This window comes from Scyliorhinus torazame, chromosome 6 (genome assembly GCF_047496885.1).
Source record: "Scyliorhinus torazame isolate Kashiwa2021f chromosome 6, sScyTor2.1, whole genome shotgun sequence".
NCBI lineage: Eukaryota > Metazoa > Chordata > Chondrichthyes > Carcharhiniformes > Scyliorhinidae > Scyliorhinus > Scyliorhinus torazame.
The window spans coordinates 93,332,476-93,353,511 of NC_092712.1; the positions used below are offsets into that span (position 1 = coordinate 93,332,476).

A 21,036-nucleotide genomic window follows, 5' to 3' on the forward strand; every position below is an offset into this window, starting at 1 on the left:
TTCAGATGTACAAGTCAAATTAGATTGTTATTTGATTGGATTAAAGTCTTCACAATGGGATAAACCAGCTTGTGTTATGGGAAAACCGTACTTAAATCAAAGAAACGATCTCCAATTTAATTTTTTTTTTAAAAATGTTTTTAAAATCTTTTTTTATTCTCATTTTCCACATTCTCATCAAATACACAACAAAAGATAACCAACAATAATAACAAATCCCCCACCTCCAATTTAAGTTAACAAATCAATCTCCTGTGATATCAAAGATGCCTTTTGAACTTGAAGCCAAAAAGAGGTTCAATCACAAAGCTGTAGAAATTTCTGTAGATTACTGAAGTTTGTATAAAAAAAACTAAACATGATTCATCTGAAAATATACATTTTACTTTCCTACGCCCTCCCGCTGCTGCTCTTCTGGTACCACAGCTGAGAGAGAACAAGTGAGCAACTTTGACATTACCTAAGCTTCCAAAATGTACACAATTTTGTTTTCAAGAGTTAGAATGCAGTTTATAATTCAATAACTTTTTTTTTAAACTAAGTGGCATCATCTGACTTGCACCTAGCTGGAGCTAAATGGACTTGTGGCAGTATTAACAAAGAGACAGCTGTGTTTACAGATTGTTAAATCTCTTCCTCAGATCTCCATGCATGCCAAGCACTTTTTCTAATTGCTGTCAATGGTAACATTGGTTGATTTGGCAATCTGCTCATTTGAAAGTAATGTTGACATATTCAGCAAAGCACAAGTCAATTTGCATTCAATTTTTGGAGTAACAAAATAGAGCTGAATATATTGTATGATAGCTGCAGAGAAAGGGAAAATCTGTGTATTAAAAATCATTTCAGGGCAATCAATAAATACAGAGAGATTATTCCCTTGTTAAAAATAGCACATTCCAATGTTGCAAGAAGGATCCAAGCACATGCCATTGTTTAATTTCAACATCCTTTCATGGGGCTAGACATTGGATTTTCCCCTCGAGTAAATACAGTTTAACTTTAGACTAAAAACTTCAAAAATCTAATTTGACGAAACTTTAGCAAATTTAGAGTAATTGAACTTGCTTTCAAAACTCTCCCAAACATGGGCACGGTTATCACTGAATTGGATTTAAAAGTTAGTTTAGGCAGATTTACGCAATCAAAATTACCCACAACTATGATTTAAAATTATACAAGTGGCAAACACGTAGTGGGCAGCAAAAAGTTATCTTGCAGTGCCGGGAATCACATGACTATTCAACACGGCTCGCTTTGAATAAGGGGCCTGAATGGGGAACGCTCAGCCCAGCCGTTTTTTAGTGGGGGGCTCTGCTCGCCGGAACTCCCCATTGTAGCAAAGGATCTTTTGAGGCCCCCAAATTACCCTCCCCCCCCCAGCCTGAAAGCAATATGGGAGGGCCCCGGCACCCTCCACCCTCCTCAACACCCATACCGGACCATATTGGGCAAACCTAGGCCGAATCGCGCATGCGCATTATTGCCAGCTTTGCAGTGCCAACCTGGCAATGTCCATGCCAACTGACAGTGCCACCTGTGCACCTTCGCAGTGCCAGGGTGCCAGGTTACCACTGCCAGGGTGCCAGGCTGACACCAGTAGTGCCAAGGCACCAGCCTGCCCAAATGGCATGCAGCTGGGGGCCTCCAGTCTCCTTTAAGACCCCGAGTGCCACTCTGTCTCGACCCTGTTTGTGGGAACCAGTGCCAAGCGGCGCTCGTCCGAGGTTCCCGAGGTGAAGGGAATGAATCCCAAAGCTTCTTGGGAATCTGCACATGGGAGGAAGATTTACTGCCTCACTTTACTATGCAAATTTGCCAAAAAGCGATCCCGCCAATTGTGGGAGGGATTCATCTCGGAAAGTCTCACGAGATCGCGCTGAATCTCGCGAGGCGTTGCGAGCAGGGTAGATCCCGGGACGGTCTGGAGTACCCGAAGTTGGGGTGGAAGATAGGGCCACATTGGAGGGGTTGGAAGCAGAACAGGAGATAAAGGAGGCAATTGGGAGGATGCAGTCGGGAAGGTGGCTGGACCAGATGGGATCCCAGTGGTGTATTATAAGAAAGTTAGGGACACGTTGGCGTTGCTGATGGTGGGAATGTTTGAGGAGGCGAGGGGGAGGGTCAGGCATCAATTTCCTTGCTGCTGAAGAAGGACAAGGATCTGACAGAGTGTGGGTCGTATAGGCCTATATCGCTACTGAACGTGAATGTGAAGATATTGGCAAAGGTTCTGGTGGCTAGGATGGAGGGGTGCCTCCCGAAGGTGCTAGGGGAGGACCAGACGGGGTTCATGAAAGGGAGGCAGCTATTCTCGAATATTAGGAGTGTGCTAAATGTAGTTATGACGTCAGCTGAGGGAAAGGAGACAGAGGTGATGGTTGCACTGTACGCATAAAAGCCATTTGATCGGGTACAGTGGGGTATTTGATTGCAGTGCTAGAGAGGTTTGGGATTGAGCTGAGATTTGTGGAGTGGGTATGGTTATTGTATAAGGAACCGAGGGCGAGCGTCTGCACAAACAATACGAGTCTGGAGTACTTTGCTCTGCACCGGGGGACCAGGCAGGGGTGTCCTATGTCCCCTCTGATATTTGCGCTCATGATTGAGCTTTTGGCCATCATGCTGAGGGGCTCGGGGTGTGGAAGGGAATAGTGCGGGGGTGGGGGTTGGAACATACGGGCCGGGATTCTCCACTCCCGTGCCTAAGTGGCCGCACCGTGTACACTATCGAGGTTCACGACGGCGCGAAACGGCCCCGATCCCGACCGATTCAGGCCCTGACAATGGGCTAGGATCGGGGCCGCGTCATCTACACGCGCCAGGCCTTGTCGCCCGTGTAAAGGCGGCGCCGCATAGATGATGCGGCCGGCGCCGCATAACTGGCATCATCCACGCATGCGCGGGTTGGCCGGCGCCAACCCGCGCATGCGTGGTTGCCGTCCTCTCTAAATCCACCCCGCAAGAAGATGGCGGATGGATCTTGCGGGGCCGCGGAAGGAAGGAGGTCCTCCTTCAGAGAGGACGGCCCGACGATCGGTGGGCACCGATCGCGGGCCACCCCACATTTGAGGTACCCCCCGGTGCAGGATCCCCCCTCGCTCCCCCGCAGGCCGCCCCCCCCCCCCCAGCGTTCACGCGCTGTTCCCGACGGCAGTGACCAGGTGTGGACGGCGCCGGGGGGAACCCGCCGTTTTGGCCTGGCCGCTCGGCCCATCCGGGCCTGAGAATAGCAGGGGTGCCGGAGAATCGCCATTTTGGGTGTCTCCGGCGATTCTGCGGCCCGCGGAACTCGACCGGGCCGTTCCCGCTGCTTGGGAGAATCGCGGGAGGGCGTCGGACCAGTGGCGGCCCAGGCGACTCTCCCAACCGGCGCGGGAGTGGAGAACCTCGCCCAGGGTGACTCTGTATGCGGATGATTTATTACTGTATGTGTCAATAGACGGTCTGATGGAAGAAGCAGACAAGTAGTAAATGAAATTCAATGCAGAGAAGGATGAAGCAATTCATTTTGGCAGAAAGAACAAGAACAGGCAATTTTAAAAAAATGAATTTTCATGGAAACAGAGGGATCTTGGGGCGTTTGTCCATAGATCCCAAGGCGGTAGGACAGGTGAATATGGTAGTTGAGAAGGTATATTGAGAAGGTATACAGGACACTTGCCTTTATAAATCGTGGTATAGATTATAAGAGCAGGAAGGTTATGTTGGAGCTGTACAGGACTTTGGTTACACCACAGCTGGAATACGGTGTGCAGTTCTGGTCACCTCACTACAGGAAGAATGTGATTGCACTGGAGAGGGTGCAGGGCAGATTCACCAGCATGATGCCTGGGATGGAGCATTTGAGCTACCAAGAAAAGCTGGATAGGACTCAGGTTGTTTTCCTTAGAGCAGAGAAGGCAGAGATTGAGGTGTATAAGATTGAGGGGTATGGACAGGAAGCAAGGGCAGCATGGCGGCGCAGTGGTTAGCATTGCTGCCTCACGGCGCCGAGGTCCCAGGTTCGTTCCCTGCTCTGGGTCACTGTCCGTGTGGAGTTTGCACATTTTCCCTCCCTGTGTTTGCATAGGTTTCGTCCCCACAACCTAAAGATGTCCAGGCTAGGTGGATTGGCCATACTAAATTGCCCCTTAATTGGAAAAATTGAATTGGGTACTCTTTATTTTTTTTAAAAGGATGGATAGGAATCAATTGTTCCCCTTAGTTGAAGGGTCAATATCAAAGGATGGATAGGAAGCAATTGTTCCCCTTAGTTGAAGGGTCAATAACAAGAGGGCATTATTTTAAGTTGAGGAGCAGGAGGTTTAGAGGGGCTTTGAGGAAAATCTTTTTTACCTAGGGGGTGGTGGAAATATGGAATGCACTGCGTGGGAGGGCAATAGAGGTGGGATACATCACAAAAAAGGTACGTGGATGAGCACTTGAAATGTCATAACATTCAAGGCCATGGGCTGGAATGTGGATTAATGTAGATTTAGTGTAGTTTTGTCAGTGCAGACTTGATGGGCCGAAGGGCCTCTTCTGTACTGTATGATTCTTTGAGTTACATTCGCTATTTTCTAATCCAATGGAATCTTCCCCAAATCTAGTGAATTTTGGAAAATTAAAACCAACACATCAATTTTCTTTCGAGCCCCTTCTTTTAAGACCCTAAGATGAAATCCATCAACACCCAGGGACTTGTCAATCTGCAGCTCCAACAATTTGCTGAGAGCCACTTCCCGGAGTTCCTCACTCCTCATTTATAGCTATTTCTGGGATGCTTCTTGTATTTTCTGTTGTGAAGACTTATGCAAAATACCCATTCAATTCATCAGCTATCTCCTTATTTTCCATTATTAACTTCCCAGACTCCCTTCTATTGGTCCAATGATTACTATGTTAGCTCTTTCCTAATATATGTAGACATTCTTATTGTCTTGATATTTTTATTCACCCTGTGGCAACTTGCACATGGCTAAGTTAACCGTTGAGATTATTCTTAGTGTCCAACTCCTCAGAATCTCAGTGCAGAACTTTCTTCCTACATCTATGTTGTTGGTACCTACATGGACCACGACAACTGGATCTTCCCCTTCATCATAGAATCATAGAATTTACAGTGCAGAAGGAGGCCATTCGGCCCATCGAGTCTGCACCGGCTCCTGGAAAGAGCACCCTACCCAAGGTCAACACCTCCACCCTATCCCCATAACCCAGCAACCCCACCCAACACTAAGGGCAATTTAGCATGGCCAATCCACCTAACCTGCACATCTTTGGACTGTGGGAGGAAACCGGAGCACCCGGAGGAAACCCACGCACACACGGGGAGGATGTGCAGACTCCGCACAGACAGTGACCCAAGCCGGAATCGAACCTGGGACCCTGGAGCTGTGAAGCAATTGTGCTATCCACATTGCTACCGTGCTGCCCCTTCTTACTGCTAGTTCCTCTTCAGCCCTGAGCAGCTAACCCTAATCCTGGCACCTGGCAGGCAACACGGCCATCTGAAGTGTCACTCATTGCTGGAGAGAACAGTGTCAATCCCCCTCACCAAACTGTCCCTTACTACCTTTAGTTCTCCCTATTTGAATGGCATCCTGGACCATAGTGATATGGTTAGTTTGCTCATCCACCCTGCAGTCCCCACACTCATCCAAAGAACCGAAAATGTATTGTACAACTGCAGAGGCCGGCACCTCAGCACTCTTTGTGTCCCCTTAACGCCCTCACTCACAGTCACATTCTCCTGTCTCTGACCACTGACCAAATCAGAAGAACCTGTCCTAAATGGTGTGACTGCCTCCTGGTACAAAGCATCCAGGTAACTTTTCCCCACCCTGATGTGCCGTAGTGTCTGCAGCTCGGCTTCCAGCTCAATGACTCTGAGCCGAAGCTCCTCAAGCCGTACACATACTGCAGATATGTTTGCCCTGGATCACACTGGCATCCAGGAGCTCCCACATGCTGCAGCCATGACGCATGATCTGTCCTGTCATCCTTAATGTGTTTGAATTAATTATTTAATTCTACTTTTCACCTATTTATGTTGCTTTATTATACTTTTTTTTAAATCCCCACTAGTCTGTATGCAATTTTAGACATTAGGACTGGAACAGACCATAACCACTTATCAGAAACTCACCGAACAGCTAGCATCTTTACCTGTAGTAGAGCAAAAACCAATTCCAAACTCTCAGCTATTACGATCCTGGACCAGACCCCAACGGTGGGTAGGATACTGGACAGAAGCCCCAATATTTAATTTTTACTTTTGTAAGACCGTGTGGAAAGGATATCTTGCTCCAGGAGTGATTCCACGCAAAATAAGGATATGGTATATTAAAACAAACTTCATTACGAGCATAGTATTAAAATATATTTACTATCACAAGAAAATAGATTACAATTACCCCATGAACAATGATAATCAATACAGTGACACAATAACCCTCAACTGCGATCTTTGTTTCCACTCAGACAGCAAAACCATCTCAGATCACAATCCACTTTTAAATACAGTTAGCGGGCTCAGGAACACTTGCTGCAAAGAGATGTTTTGGGGACACCACTTTGAGAAAGAGAAATCCTTTGAGACTGCTTGAAAGAAAGAGACCTGACACCCTGTCAGAAGAATGCAGAATCTCTGGCTGTTTTTACAGAAACCCTTTCAGCTTACCTTCCAGCCAAAAACTAACTCTGTCAAAATCTCAACATCTGACTGCTTCAGCCCCAGGCTCCTCCCATCAACTACATCATCTTATTAAATTGAACACAATGTCTCTAATTATCTACTCCCCAAGGAACCCTCTTAATATAAATTAAAGTCCATTAGCTCAAACTTTTATGATGCTTTAATTGCGCCCCTATCTCCAAAAAACCTAGCTGTCTTTCAAACCAGGATTTTTAAAAACATGACCGCAGCCATCACATACCATTCCAGGCTTTTGACCCTTACTGCACCAAATACAGATGATACATCTGAAATTCCTGCATTCATCACACATGTATACACTCAGTTCCTCAATTGCACGCTTTGATAGTGTTGACATGACAGAGGTTGCATCATTAATTTTCCAGGTAAAATAAAGTACTGCATGATTTGGTAGAAAGTTCATCCACTTTAATAATCGGGTAGCAAGTAACATTTTTAAACTGCAATACTCCAGAAACCATAGCCCTAGTCTGGCTGTCACTAGAAATCTGCATTATTTACTGGAACCTGTATCAAGGAAAGACCCAGTCAGGTTTTGATACAACAATTAGCCAGTAGGCCTCTCAAGCACTATCTCTAAACATTTTTTTTTAAAAGATGGATTTTATATGCAGCATCTGCTCTTAATATCTCTATCTAGCCTAGACAATCTGATTTATAGATTGTGTACACATTGTTCAAAATAGTGACAAGTATGTTTTTATTCTCCCTGATCAGATCTTGGCACAAAAGCCCAGAAAAGTTGTTTTCTGTAAATCTTCCCGAAGGAAACTTTTCAGCACACATTTGATAATTAAACTGTGCACTGCCGGTTTGCTGTGCTGTCCACCACCAAGGTCAGACAACATACTTTGATGTGGAGACACATCAAACATACTTTGAGGCAGAGTGAAAACTCAGGGTGTGTGTGTCAGGTTTAAATATGTCAGCTCGAGCCGAAATAGAATACCCACATTAATTCTTGAGTGAAACAAAAGCCTTCAGCATAACACTGAGTATATACTAGGGGATAACCTAATCTCGTTCATTCAATGGTCCTCCCACTAGATCTGGAGGAATTGTTGCTGGAATTTGTCCAGTGTTCTTTTGTGTCACTGATGCACAGTAGCCTAGGTCTCAATGCAGTACAGGTGTTTGGTGACGACATCTGCTCTGTACTCTAGGGCTTCTGTTGTCAAACACCGCTGTAATTTACAGGAGACTGAACTGGTGCAGCTGATCTATTGTTGGATCAACGGTGACCTTCATAGAGAGTTGGCTGTCAAGATATAGGGTGGGATTTTCCAGCCGCACCCACCCAACGACCTGAAAATCCCACCCAAGTGCAATGGACCTTTACATGGTTCGCGTCCCACCCGTGGCGATCATGTGATGGACGGGGCGGAGCAATCCAGCCCATAGGAAGTGTTTGTCACAATCTTTCCTTCAACCTAGATGAGAAGTGGAATATCTGGCTGACCAGGTATGGATTGACTTGAATTTTGTCTTGGCAACATTAAAGGTTCAGCTGGGTTTCTTGCAAGCAGAGCTGAAAAGAGCGAGAGCATTTCGCAAATCTGGTGCAGAGTGGGCAATAACAATGCAGTCATTGGCAAACTGCACATTATGTACATCTGCGATGGTCAGTTTAGGTTTTGCACAGAGGCAACTGAAGTTTATTTTAAAATATTTTTTATTCCCCTTTTTCACATTTTCTCCTAAATTTACACTCACCAACAATAATCAGTAATAAGAATGTCAATCCCCATGTCAATAACAACGATCCCATCCTCCCACCAAATCCCAAACATTAGCCCACATGTTCACATAAACAAATGACAAAAAGGAATCAGGAATCACCCATCGTCACCCCCCCCTCCCCCCCAAACTAATGTTCGATGTTATCCAGTTCTTGAAAGTGCATAATGAATAATGCCCATCACTTGTAGAACCCCTCCATCCTTCCCCTCAGTTCAAACTTAACCTTCTCAAGAGTCAACAATTCCAACAGGTCCCCCCGCCACGCCAGGGTGGAGAGATTGCCCTCCAACCCATCAGGATCCGCCTTTGGGCGATCAACGAGGCGAAGGCTACAACATCTGCCTCCGCACCCGTTTCCAACCCCGGCTGGTCCGACACCCCGAATATGGCCTCCCGGGGGCCCGGGTCCAGTTTCACGTGCACCACTTTAGAAATTACCCTAAAACCCTCTTTCCAGTAATCCTCTAGCTTTGGACAGGACCAAAACATATGAACATGATTAGCGGGGCGCCCCCCCGCAAAGTTCACACACATCTTCCTCAAAGAACCGGCTCATCCTCGCCCTCGTGAGGTGTGCTCTGTATACCACCTTCAGCTGTATCAGCCCCAACCTTGCGCACGAGGTTTGATCCCTTCCAGTGGTGCCTTCTCCTCTTCCAAAATAGCTCTGTAAACCGCTGACACTACCCCCTTCTCCAGTCCCCCTGTCGTCAGCACCTCCTCCAGCAACGTGGAGGCCGGCTCCCCCGGGAAGCTCTGTATCTCCTTTCTGGCAAAATCTCGAACCTGCATGTATCTAAACATTTCCCCCTGCTCCAGCCCATACTTCGCTTCCAGCTCCTTCAGTCCTGCAAATCGACCTACAAGAAACAAATCCTTTAGTGTCTTAATCCCCTTCTCCTCCCATTTCTGAAAATTCCCGTCCCATTTCCCTGGCTCATATCTGTGGTTTCCCCTGAATCGGCATTTCCCTTGACCCTGCTCCCAACCCGGAGTGTTGGCGAAAGTGCCTCCAAATTCTCAATGAAGCTATTATTACCGGACTCCCTGAGTATTTCCCCGGGGCTATCGGGAGCAGCGCTGTTGCTAGTGCTTTCAATCCCGACCCCCTGCACAAACTCTCCTCCATTCTGACCCACTGGGAATCAACCCCTCTGACCCAGCTCCACACCTTCTCCACATTCGCCGCCCAGTAGTAATACATCAGGTTCGGAAGATCCAAACCCCCTGCCTGCCTTCCCCTCTGTAGCAGCACCTTTCTAACTCTGGCCACCTTCCGGCCCATATGAACAACGTAATCTTTCCCTCAATCTCTCTGAAAATAGCCTTTGTCAGGAAGATCGGCAGGCATTGAAAGATAAACAGAAATCGTGGCAACACGTTCATTTTAACCGCCTGTACCCGACCCGCCAGTGACAGAGGGAGACCATCCCACCTTGCCAGGTCAGCTTTCACTCTCCCCACCAAACTGGAAATGTACCTGCAGAGCCCCCCCCCCACCGGGCAACCTGCACCCCCGGTACCTAAAGTGAGTCCCTGCCCTACGGAACAGCAACCCCCCCCCAGCCGAGACACCACAAAATATTCACTCTTGTCAAGATATAGTTTGTACCCCGAGAAAGACCCAAACACTAGAAGCAGCTCCAATATGCCCCCTATCGACACACTCGGTCAGAGGCAACTGAAGTTGAAGAAATTTTCAACTAGACGATATTTAATGCTGACACCAGCGGGCATTTGATCTTTGGTAGAGTGAAAAATCATTGTCAGGTTCATTGTAATTAGTGTGGGGGTGATCACAGCCTTGCTTGATACTGGTCCAGATTTTGAAGACGTCTGTTTCCTATCTCCGACTCAGAACAGTTCCGGTCATATCATCATGAACTTGTATTAAAGTTTCTTGGACACTCAAATATTTGAAGCACAATCTAGAGAGCATCACGATTTACTGTGTGAAGCTCAATGAACGGCAAACGATAATTTCCTGGTCCGGAACTTTCCAGCCGTTCACACTCTCAGGATCTTTAGGTCCGGACAAAAGCTGACCCCCACTGTGGGGTTCACAGTGGTAAGGGGTACATTAAATGGGAAACTTATTTGACAACAGTAGGACCAGAAGATTTCGTCAATAGCCAATGACTGCATGGAAAACCCCAACCACTGTTGTTCCCAACATATTTCTTGGACCTGTCTCGCAACAAAGGCCTGTCTGAGGTACGTTTTCCAGTCCTGCTCTCCATAAGAATCGTCACAGGCGGGATGGAAAATCTGATGGAGCCTTTAGCAGTCTGTTGACCTCGGGTGGGAATTTTCGGTCTTGGGCAGGCCCGACCGAAAAATCCTACCCATCGTCTCTGGGAGAAGTTCCTCAACCACAGGAATGAGGTGATTCAGGAGAATGTGTTTGGATTTCACTTGCTATGGACAAGAGGAAAGTACCTCGATGATTTCCACAGTACAATTTTCTCCCATCTTGAATGCTAGTGTCCTTCTCGAAGCCAGGTCCACAAACAAACATTCAGGCAACGCTCCTCCATAATCAACTGCAATGGGCTGGATGTGGTGCTCTGATGGCTGGTAACCATCTTACCCACCAGGTCTTGTTGTCGCAACACACAAATGGCCAAATTTCCGAGGAGGATAAAGAAAAAGTTTCAAAGATAGGGCGGCACGGTGGGGCCGAGGACCCGGGTTCCATCCCGGCCCGGGTCACTGTCCGTGTGGAGTTTGCACATTCTCCTCATGTCTGCGTGGGTCTCACCACCACAACCCAAAAAGATGTGCAGGGTAGGCGGATTGGCCCTTAACGGGGGGGGGGGGGGGGGAATAATTGGGTACTCTAAATTTATTTTTAAAAATTGCAGCAGCAGTAGTTTAATGACTGGTGCTCCTTGCTACCAATATTTCAGAATGACAACTTGTCCATCAAACTGCATCTCACACCGTGGTGCAATGCCTGGAGTGGCAACAGGAAAAGAAAAAAATAGGGCGGCATGTGGTACAGTGGTTAGCACTGGGACTACGGCGCTGAAGACCAGGGTTCAAATCCCCGACAGTAGGCCATCACGGTCCTTGCACATTCTCCCTGTGTTTCACCCCACAACCCAAAGATGTGCAGGTTAAGTGGATTGGCCATGATAAATTGCCCCTTAATTGGGAAAATAATAATTGTGTACTCTAAATTTAATTGACAAGAAAACAATCTGGCGCTCAGAATTGCGCCCCCTCGTGGGAATGCCCTAGCCCATGTGCCTAAAGATCAGCGCGGCGTCGTGAGTTGACCTTCTCAGTTCTGTGAAGACGCGCAGCAGAAAATTGTGACTCTGAATAGACAAAATCCTCGAATCAAGGGGCAGCTGACCAACTAATCTCAATTGACAACTTTACCAACTGGAAGAACTGACAAGACTGGGAAGTGTTTAGGACATGAACACAGCACTCAACTACACCAACATCATCTTCAAAATGAAACCTCCGCCCCAGCAGGTCCCCTGTTTATTTTTCAGGTCACCTTCTATGGTCTTCTTCAAACACGAACCCTCCACTCGAGCAAATCCTCGCACTTTTTCAGAACTGTAACTTTGCCAATTCCTGCCAGCTAACAGAGTCTATTCAGAATAATTTATTTTGACGGAAGAAAGCTAAAAAACAAAGCTCGAGTGGCCAGGAAATATACTAACTGTAGCACTCCCCTTGGAACATCGGCTTCGCAATGCTGCTCCATTCAAAACAAAATACTTCAAAGAGCCGATCATAATTTCTGCCGCTTTCAAAATCCAACACCGAACACAAAAAAACAAATGCGGTGCTGATTATTGCTCGTGGTCGAAAAGACTTGTAACAATACCAGAAAGCAAGGGGGCTGTTGTTAAGATTCCATCAAAAAAGTTAAATATTAGCACAGTCAGACAATTTGTATTAATCAAAGCCAAGAATCTTAATCTCCTCAAAGGGGCATGCAAATCAAAATATTTCTGTTAACTAGCGACAACGTGCACAATGGCAACATTCACATCAATTACATGAGTTTACTGGAGCTAGCTTGCAGTTCCTGCTGCCCAGTCCTGACCTAATGTTTTTAAAGTTAATTGTAAATTCCATGCATGTAATAAATATGCTGGGAATTTGTCCTCAATGCGAACAACTCCTTCCTCCTCTTCTCCTTTAATATGCTGAGAGCTCCTCCCCCACCCCCATCACACACACATATTGCACAGTTCCCTGCTTCCTATCCTCAAAGACAGTACATTGTACTCTATTACCTCAAGAGACTTAACACTCATTAGGCACAACATTCCAAGGATTTTCTCTGTCAGCAAACGTAAAGGAATGTGCTTGGAGTTGGGAGGTATTTCCAGAAAAAAAAATCCATTAAATAACACTGGAGCCCAGCACTTCATTTAAATCGGACTTGTGATACAAAAGACGGCAGAACAAAAAGATTTCCTACTCCGCATTCAAACATCATTTAACGTGTTACATCCTTCATGAATAGTAGAGAAGGGTACACTCAATGTCAAATTCCAGTTCATTGTTCCATCAGATTAAAAGGTCTGCAAAAGCGTGGCATTTCACACAAAAAAATGAAGTACACGTTACACATATGCCTCAGGTTCCCTGGAACAACAGTTTAGCAAGATACGTCTATTTTTTCCAGCCTCGTATCAGTAATGCAATTGGATTACTTACTCATCATTTCTGCCGAATTTGCTTTATGCCTCGATTTGCTGTCAAGCTCCACTCACTGCAGGATCACCGGCAGTTTTTAATGCTATTGATGCGGAAGTCACATGAAATTGCCAGTGAAAGCAAGTTTCAGGGAGGTGAATTTCTCCCTCACGACACAGCTCTTCTGTCATTAACTGGCAACGTTGTCTCCACTGTCTGCATTTTAAAACTTCATCGCGAAGCTTTTAAACCACATGAATCTAATCCAGCCACTAACTTTAGTTATATTTACTCTTCTGAGTTCACACCAGAGCTACAATTAACAGTACAGCTGAAAATTATTACTTACTGAATGTAATTATAGATTAAAGCCTAAACAGCCAGGACACTCCTCATCATAAATAGCTAACAATTAGGCTGATGGGGAAAGTCTTCAAACCAGTAAAAGGCTAAAGTATGTTTCACTTTCACGGGCTACTTTAGTTTCCATGCCACATAAAAATGTCAGTAGTTCTGTGAATGTTTCAAGCAAAAGTAAGACCAGACAGCTCTGTTTAAAAGTGTAGAGAAATGAGACAGGAAGTAAGATTTTTTTTTTGGGTTAACTTGCATTTCTAGTGATGCAGACTGTACAAGAGATGGTGCCTCATTTAAAAGTCTGAGTAAGTCCAGATGATGTGCATAACTGAGGGCCACTTCCTTTGTGAGCATCACAAGAGGGAAAGGGGAGGGGGAGGTTTAAATACAACATCGCTGTTCAATCATTGTATCAATATTTCAATGCAACAAAGAATAAAAGTTCTAGTCAAGTCATCAGCAAAGATTAAAAAGGTTAATTACATACCTACATTCCTGGGATAGCTCACGACTATAATGCACAAATTGACTATGCTTTACTTCTACAAAAATCTGCAAATGTTCCCCCCAAAACAAATTCTCTCTTTTTTACTCCTTTTACACTCAATGTTGTTAAGCAACACGCACAAAAAAACTTTTCATTGAAAAAGGTCACTATGCCCTTTTGAAAAACTTCTTTCTGACAAGATGCATTCTTGCCCAGATATTAATTCACAGCAGAGAATCTTCAAGGGAACAGAAAATGTCCTTGTGAACTCAGGTTAGAAGGAAAGCATATGGAGGATTTCCTGCAGTGCTCTCCCATGGAGGCACAAATTGGAAGAGGTGGACTCTGGTGTGAAGTTCCTCTGTCCACTGGTTGTAAACAACTCAAAAGAGGAGGACCGGCTCCAGATGAATAGGCTCATTACAGCTTTCCAATCTACTGCTTGCACCCACCACGAAACAATTGCTGATCGAAGATTTACTCTTGAAACTACAAATCTGACAGGAAGCAGGTAAAAGGCATCTATTGTTACCATGGCTTTGAGGTCGAAGTTTGAAACTCTATTCATGTCAGACTCTGGTGGGTTGGTCGTTAAAGAGGCACCATGCAAGCCACAGGGGAGCAGTTCAGAGGGCAGCCACACGTTACTTGTGTCATGGTGGTGTTTGAAATGCAACACATTTCGACTAGTTTCTGTACTGCAGCATTTGAAAAACACAAACACATTTGTACTTTCATACAAAAACAATGATTCGTTAAATCTGCGCAAACTTAAGGTCTCACTGTAATCTTTTTAGATCATTAAAGAACAAAGGCGATGAAGAGATATTTCACTGTAATGTTTTCCATCCATTATTGATGTCACAAGCAATTTAGAGAAGTTGTTCATGCAGATCTCTACCATGCCCTGCAGTCCATGCAAATTTGACCCATGTGAACCTACCCCCTTTTTCTATTTCGCAAACACAACATATGTTACTATTTTGGTAAATCGCCAGGAAAATCTAATTTTTTCTACATCATCAATTACTTTAAAACATTGCAGCCAATTTTTTTTATTGAGTCCTGGAGGTCAGTATTGCTACAAAGCAGAACAATGAGACCACAAGGTAACGTGTTCAAATTTAGCTTCACAACAACCCACGATTGGCAACAAAGAAAACAACAGGTCAAATTTCAGGGTTAGATGAAGACTGGTGGGAGGAGGGTCTTGCAACATAAATGCCAGCAGCGAAACCAGTGAGCCATTGGGCTCTGTGTAGCTCGCTGTAGGATTTTGGCATTACTTGACCAGATTTTAACATTACTTGACCGTCTTTAGAGTATCACGATTCAGATGACTGACTGGGCACAGACAAAAGTAAATGTTTTAAATGTTATTGTGCATGTAGTATATGAATCATGGACGTTTGTTATGAACTGGAAAATAGTATAATAGAATTCTAGATAATGCTGCTTTCGTCTGGAATGTCAAAAGAAGCGCATTCGCACATATTGGGACTTCAGGGAGCCATTAGCTAACAAGGACTTAAATTCCAAGAGTGAAGAACTGGGAGCATCTGCTAAACAAGTGGCAACAGGAATTTGGTGAGCATGAACATTGGATACAGAGCAGAAAGGATAATTGAAACCAAGGGGCAACAGTAAATAATCAAAAGCATTGCAGGGGCATAAATACAGAGCAGGCCACAAACGCGACAAATCTACTATGGGAAGAAAACGTGAAGAAGTAATGTTACAACCACGGTGGAGGATGGGAGGAGATACTTAGGATAAACATTTGGTGTTTACTGTTGTTAAAGTATTTTATTTATTGGTTTTGTTGGTTTAGTGTTTCTAGTGGTTAACGTTTTAGTGGTTAGAGTTTTAGTGATCAGCTAAACAGTTACCTAAACTTAAAAGCTGAATAACTTCAAATAGCTGTTAGTTATTGCAAAGGCAACTGGAATGTTATACTTGTATTGGAAGTGGTTCAGAAAAGGGTCACGTGAGTGATTCCTGTGATGAAGGGGCTATCTTATGACAAAGGGGTTGAACAGGTTGGACCCATAATTGGAGCTCAGAAGACTGAGGGATGAACTTATTGAAACATAGAAGGCTCCTGGGGGGGCTTAATAGGGTGGATGCTGAGGGGATGTTTCCCCTCATGGGGGCATCTAGAATGAGAGGACTTGTTTAAAAATAAGGGTCTCCCATTTCAAGGAGGCTAGGAGGAATTTCTTCTCCCAGAGGGACATGAGATTTTGAAATTCTCATGCACACAGCACAGTGGAGGGTGGGTCATTGAAGGCAGAGTTAGACAGATCTTTGATCACTGGGGAGAGTAGGTGATCAAGGCAGGCAAAATAGGAATCCATGGAGAAGTGGTGCAGGAGGGGCAGATGGGGAGGGCAGAAGGTGGAGCAGGAGACAGGCGGGGCAGGGGAGGGGAAGGCAGGGGAGGTAGGGGAAGGGAAGTCAGGTGAGTGGAGGGAGGGGAAGGCCGGGTTGGAGCCAAGCAGAAGTCCATAAGAGCAGAATTAGGCCACTCGGCCCATCGTGACTGCTCCGCCATTCAATCATGGCTGATATTTTTCTCATCCCCATTCTCCTACCATCTTCCATAACCCCTGATCCCCTTATTAATCAAGAACCTATCTGATGCACGATCAATGACCACTAAAGCGAGGTTGTAGTCCAACTGAAGGCTTTAATAAGCTAGATGTTTCCCCCAGCAGCTCAGGTACAGAATGAAGGCTGTTGGGGCAGCACGGGCTCTTATACCCCACCTTGCAGAGCGGAGCTACCATACAGCTTGACCAACAGGAAACATACAATATCTACCAATGGTGTTCCAGCATTACCAGGTACCGTAATACCTCAACACAGACTACCACATTCACCCCCTGTTAAAAAAGTCCGGCGGGGGTGGTGGCCTGATAATACAACATGGTAACGTGGTAGAAATTATAGTTATGGAGGTACCGTAATACCTCCGTACAGCGTTTTGTAACTATTTACAATTCTATTTACTATTTACAATTCATGATTCATAATTAATTATACACTTTAAAATGAAGCATTCAGTCAATCGGGGGCCCTGGTCGTCCTCTGTGATCGTCGAAGTTTCGGTGGTGACTCCGGTGGAGGCTCGGGCGTCTGTGACTCCGGGGGCGTGGACTCGATCTCTGTGGCAGCTTCGACACCCCTAGACAGCACTGGTTGGGAAAACGGTTGACCTGGGAAGGGAGCGTCTGCGGGGTGCGTCAGTGGGTGGGGGGGGGGGCCTAGACGGGGCTGGCGGAAGGACCGATCCTCCTGTAAGGTGCACTGGTGGGAGGGAGGGTGGGACTGGCGGCTGGGGTGCGCGGGTGGCTCCGGCGGGCGCCAGGTCTCCTAGGGAGACTGTATCTTGTCGGCCATCGGGGTACGCCGCGTAGACGTACTGGGGGTTAGCGTGGAGAAGATGGACCCTCTCGACCAATGGGTCCGACTTGTGCGCCCACACGCGTTTTCGGAGCAGGATGGGTCCGGGAGCTGCCAGCCAGGTTGGGAGCGAGGTCCCAGAGGAGGACTTCCTGGGGAAGACAAGGAGACGTTCGTGAGGTGTTTGGTTGGTTGTGGTACAAAGCAGTGACCGGATGGAGTGGAGGGCATCCGGGCGGACTTCCTGCCAGCGGGAGACTGGGAGATTCCTGGACCACAGGGCCAGTAGGACGGTCTTCCAGACCGTTCCGTTCTCCCTCTCTACCTGTCCATTACCCCGGGGGTTGTAACTGGTTGTCCTGCTCGAGGCCATGCCCTTGCTGAGCAGGAATTGATGCAGTTCGTCGCTCATAAAGGAGGACCCCCTATCAGTATGTATGTAAGCGGGGAACCCGAACAGTGCAAAGATTGCTATGGAGGGCCTTGATGATGGTGGTTGCGGTCATGTCGGGACAGGGGATGGCAAATGAGAACCGGGAGTACTCTTCAATCATGTTCAGGAAGTACGTGTTGTGGTAGGTGGAGGGGAGGAGGCCTTTGAAGTCCATGCTGAGGCGTTCAAAGGGACGGGAAGCCTTTATCAAGTGCGCTTTCTCTGGCCGGTAGAAATGCGGTTTGCACTCCACGCAGATTTGGCAGTCCCTGGTGGCGCCCTGACCTCCTCGATGGAGTAGGGCAGGTTGCGGGTCTTGATAAAGTGGAAAAAGTGAGTGACGCCCGGGTGGCAGAGGTCCTCGTGGAGGGCTCGGAGGCGGTCCACTTGTGCGTTGGCACATGTGCCGCGGGACAGGGCATCAGGAGGCTCGTTTAGCTTCCCGGGCCGATACACGATCTCGTAGTTGTAGGTGGAGAGTTTGATCGTCCACCGCAAGATATTATCATTTTTTAAATCTTGCCCTACTGTGCATTATTGAACATGAAAGCAACCGACCGTTGGTCAGTGAGGAGAGTGAATCTCCTGCCGGCCAGGTAATGCCTCCAATGTCGCACAGCTTCTACTGTGGCCTAGGCCTCCTTTTCGACTGAGAGTGGCGGATTTCAGAAGCATGGAGGGTACATGAGAAGAAGGCCACAGGTCTGCCCGCTTGGTTGAGGGTGGCCGCCAGAGCTACGTCAGACGCGTCGCTCTCGATCTGGAAGGGGTGGGACTCGTCGATGGCATGCATCGTGGCCTTTGCAATGTCTGCTTTGATGCAGCTGAAGGCCTGGTGGGCCTCTATCGACAGGGGAAAAGCTGTGCATTGGATCAGGGGACGGCCTTGATGGCATTGTTGGGGACCCACTGGGCATAGTAAGAGAAAAACCCTGGGCAGCGCTTCAGGGCCTTGGAGCAGTGAGAGAGGGGGAACTCCATAAGGGGGCGCATGCGTTCAGGGTCGGGGCTTACAACTCCATTTCGTACTACGTAGCCAAGGATGGCTAGACAGTCGGTGTTAAACATGCATTTATCCTTGGTATATGTAAGGTTAAGGATCTTTGCGTTCTGGAGGAATTTTCGGAGGTTGGTGTCGTGGTCCTGCTGGTTGTGGCCGCAGGTGGTGACATTATCGAGATACGGGAATGTTGCCCATAAACCATACCGGTCAACCATTCGGTCCATCTCGCGCTGGAAGACCGAGACCCCGTTGGTGACACCGAAGGGAACCCTTAAGAAGTGATAGAGCCGCCCATCTGCCTTGAAGGCAGTGTATATGCGGTCACTAGTGCGGATGGGGAGCTGGTGGTAGGCGGACTTAAGATCCATCGTGGAGAAGACCTTGTAATGCACGATCCTGTTTGCCAGCATCTCCCTGTTGCTTAGTTGCTATATTTCCTATTTGTGAGTAGGAAATAAACTAATTTTGACTCACCTTTTCGGGACTCCTCATTGTCTACAATAGGTACAAACCAAATAAGTTCCCATAAGGAGAGAAGATAGAGCATCTGAAGCTCCCTGGTTGACAATAGATTAAAATAAAACAGAAAATGTCTTGACAAAAGACAGGATTCAAATCAAAAATCAGGCAGAATATAGACTGCCAGAGAAATTGGAAAAGGATACAAGAAAGAGTTAAGAAAAAATTGTTGAGTAACTTAAAAAGGAACCCAAAAATCTTAACATATAGAAATGAGGTTAATAAAATGAATGGAGGGTAATTGAGACAAAAAAAAATCCTCAACTGGTAATAGATATCGTGACTGAGAAAGTACATTGGCATCATTCTAAAGTCAGCAAATCTTGTAGTTGAGATGAGTAGGTAGCTGGGGGAGGCTAGATGGAGATAACAAAAGCTCTGGTCACAATCTTACAATCTGCCTTGGATACAGAGTGGTGCCAGAAGACTGGAGGATTGCAAATGTTGTAGTTCTGTTAAAAGAAAGAGATAAATCTGGCAACTACAAGTTGATTAACCTCATATAAATGGTGGAGTTCTACAAAAGATTATCTGTGACAAAATTACTTCTTACTTGGTGAAGCAATGGACAGCCAGCAGAAATTTGTCAAAGGCAAATCATGCCTGACTCGCCTATTTGTATTTTTTGATAAAGTACAGGACGGGTTGATGAAGGTACATGCTGTATACATTGACTTTCAACAGGCATTTGACAATGTACCACTTAATAGACATATACAGAAAAGAGAAGCACATTGCATCAAAGGGATGGTGATAACTTGGGTATGGAATTGGCACGGGACAGGAGATAGAGAAAAGTAGCAAATAGATATTTTACTGACCGGATAGAAGAATGCAGTGTGGTGCACCATTGCTCTTGTTATATATAAATGATCTGGACCTCCAAATGGGAAGTACAATTTCAAAGTTTACAGATGCAAATACAAGCAGTAAACAAACAGTGAGCGAAACGTTAGATTACAGGAGGACATTGACACAGGGCAGATGCAATTAATTCTTTTTTTTTATGTTAAAGGAAATGGGGCACAGGCCAAGGAAGGAGCTAGTGTGGGGGGTCCAGTTAGTGATGAGGCAAATGATCTACATCGGAGTTGAGATTGATTTTCCAGTGATTGTCTAGATTATTACCTGACAATCTTGCAATTAATACCATAATTATCAATATTTCAGTCTGGTTTTCCTATTCTTTCAATAACTATATGTTGCATTCCAAGCCATGAATGTTCAACTGACACTCATTGCTGACGGTAGCACAATGGTTAGCACTGTTGCTTCACAGCTCCAGGGTCCCAGGTTTGATTCCTGGCTTGGGTCACTGTCTGTGTGGAGTCTGCAAGTTCTCCCCGTGTCTGTATGGGTTTCTTCCGGGTGCTACGGTTTCCTCCCACAGTCCAAAGATGTGCAGGTTAGGTGGATTAGCCATGCTAAATTGCCCTTAGTGTCCAAAAGGTTAGGTGGGGTTGCTGGGTTACGGGGATAGGGTGGAGGCATGGGCTTAAGTTGGGTGCTCTTTCCAAGAGCCGGTGCAGACTCGATGGGCCGATTAGCCTCCTTCTTCACTGTAAATTTTATGTTCCATGTTCACAGCGCCAGGGTCCCTGGTTCGATTCCCGGCTTGTGTCACTGTCTGTGCGGAGTCTGCACGTTCTCCCTGTGACTATGTGGGTTTCCTCCGGGTGCTCTGGTTTCCTCCCACAAGTCCCGAAAGATGTGCTTGTCAGATG

General features: G+C 46.2%; 1 protein-coding gene across 9 annotated transcripts in view; it reads right to left on the reverse strand.

The window, feature by feature from the left end:
* Positions 1–21,036, reverse strand: part of LOC140424893 (sickle tail protein-like) — a 931,095-nt gene that overhangs the window by 703,867 nt on the left and 206,192 nt on the right. The window contains exon 1 of one of the 9 annotated variants that reach the window (XM_072508471.1): positions 13,953–14,230. The exons of 7 other annotated variants lie outside the window; for them this stretch is intronic. Coding sequence is in view for 1 of the 2 variants with exons in the window: in XM_072508470.1 (XP_072364571.1) it covers positions 13,130–13,136 (7 nt within the window). In the remaining variant the exon portion in view is untranslated. Of the gene's footprint in view, positions 1–13,129; positions 13,621–13,952; positions 14,231–21,036 lie in introns of those variants that run through there. One more of the 9 variants, XM_072508470.1, reaches the window with a different exon arrangement.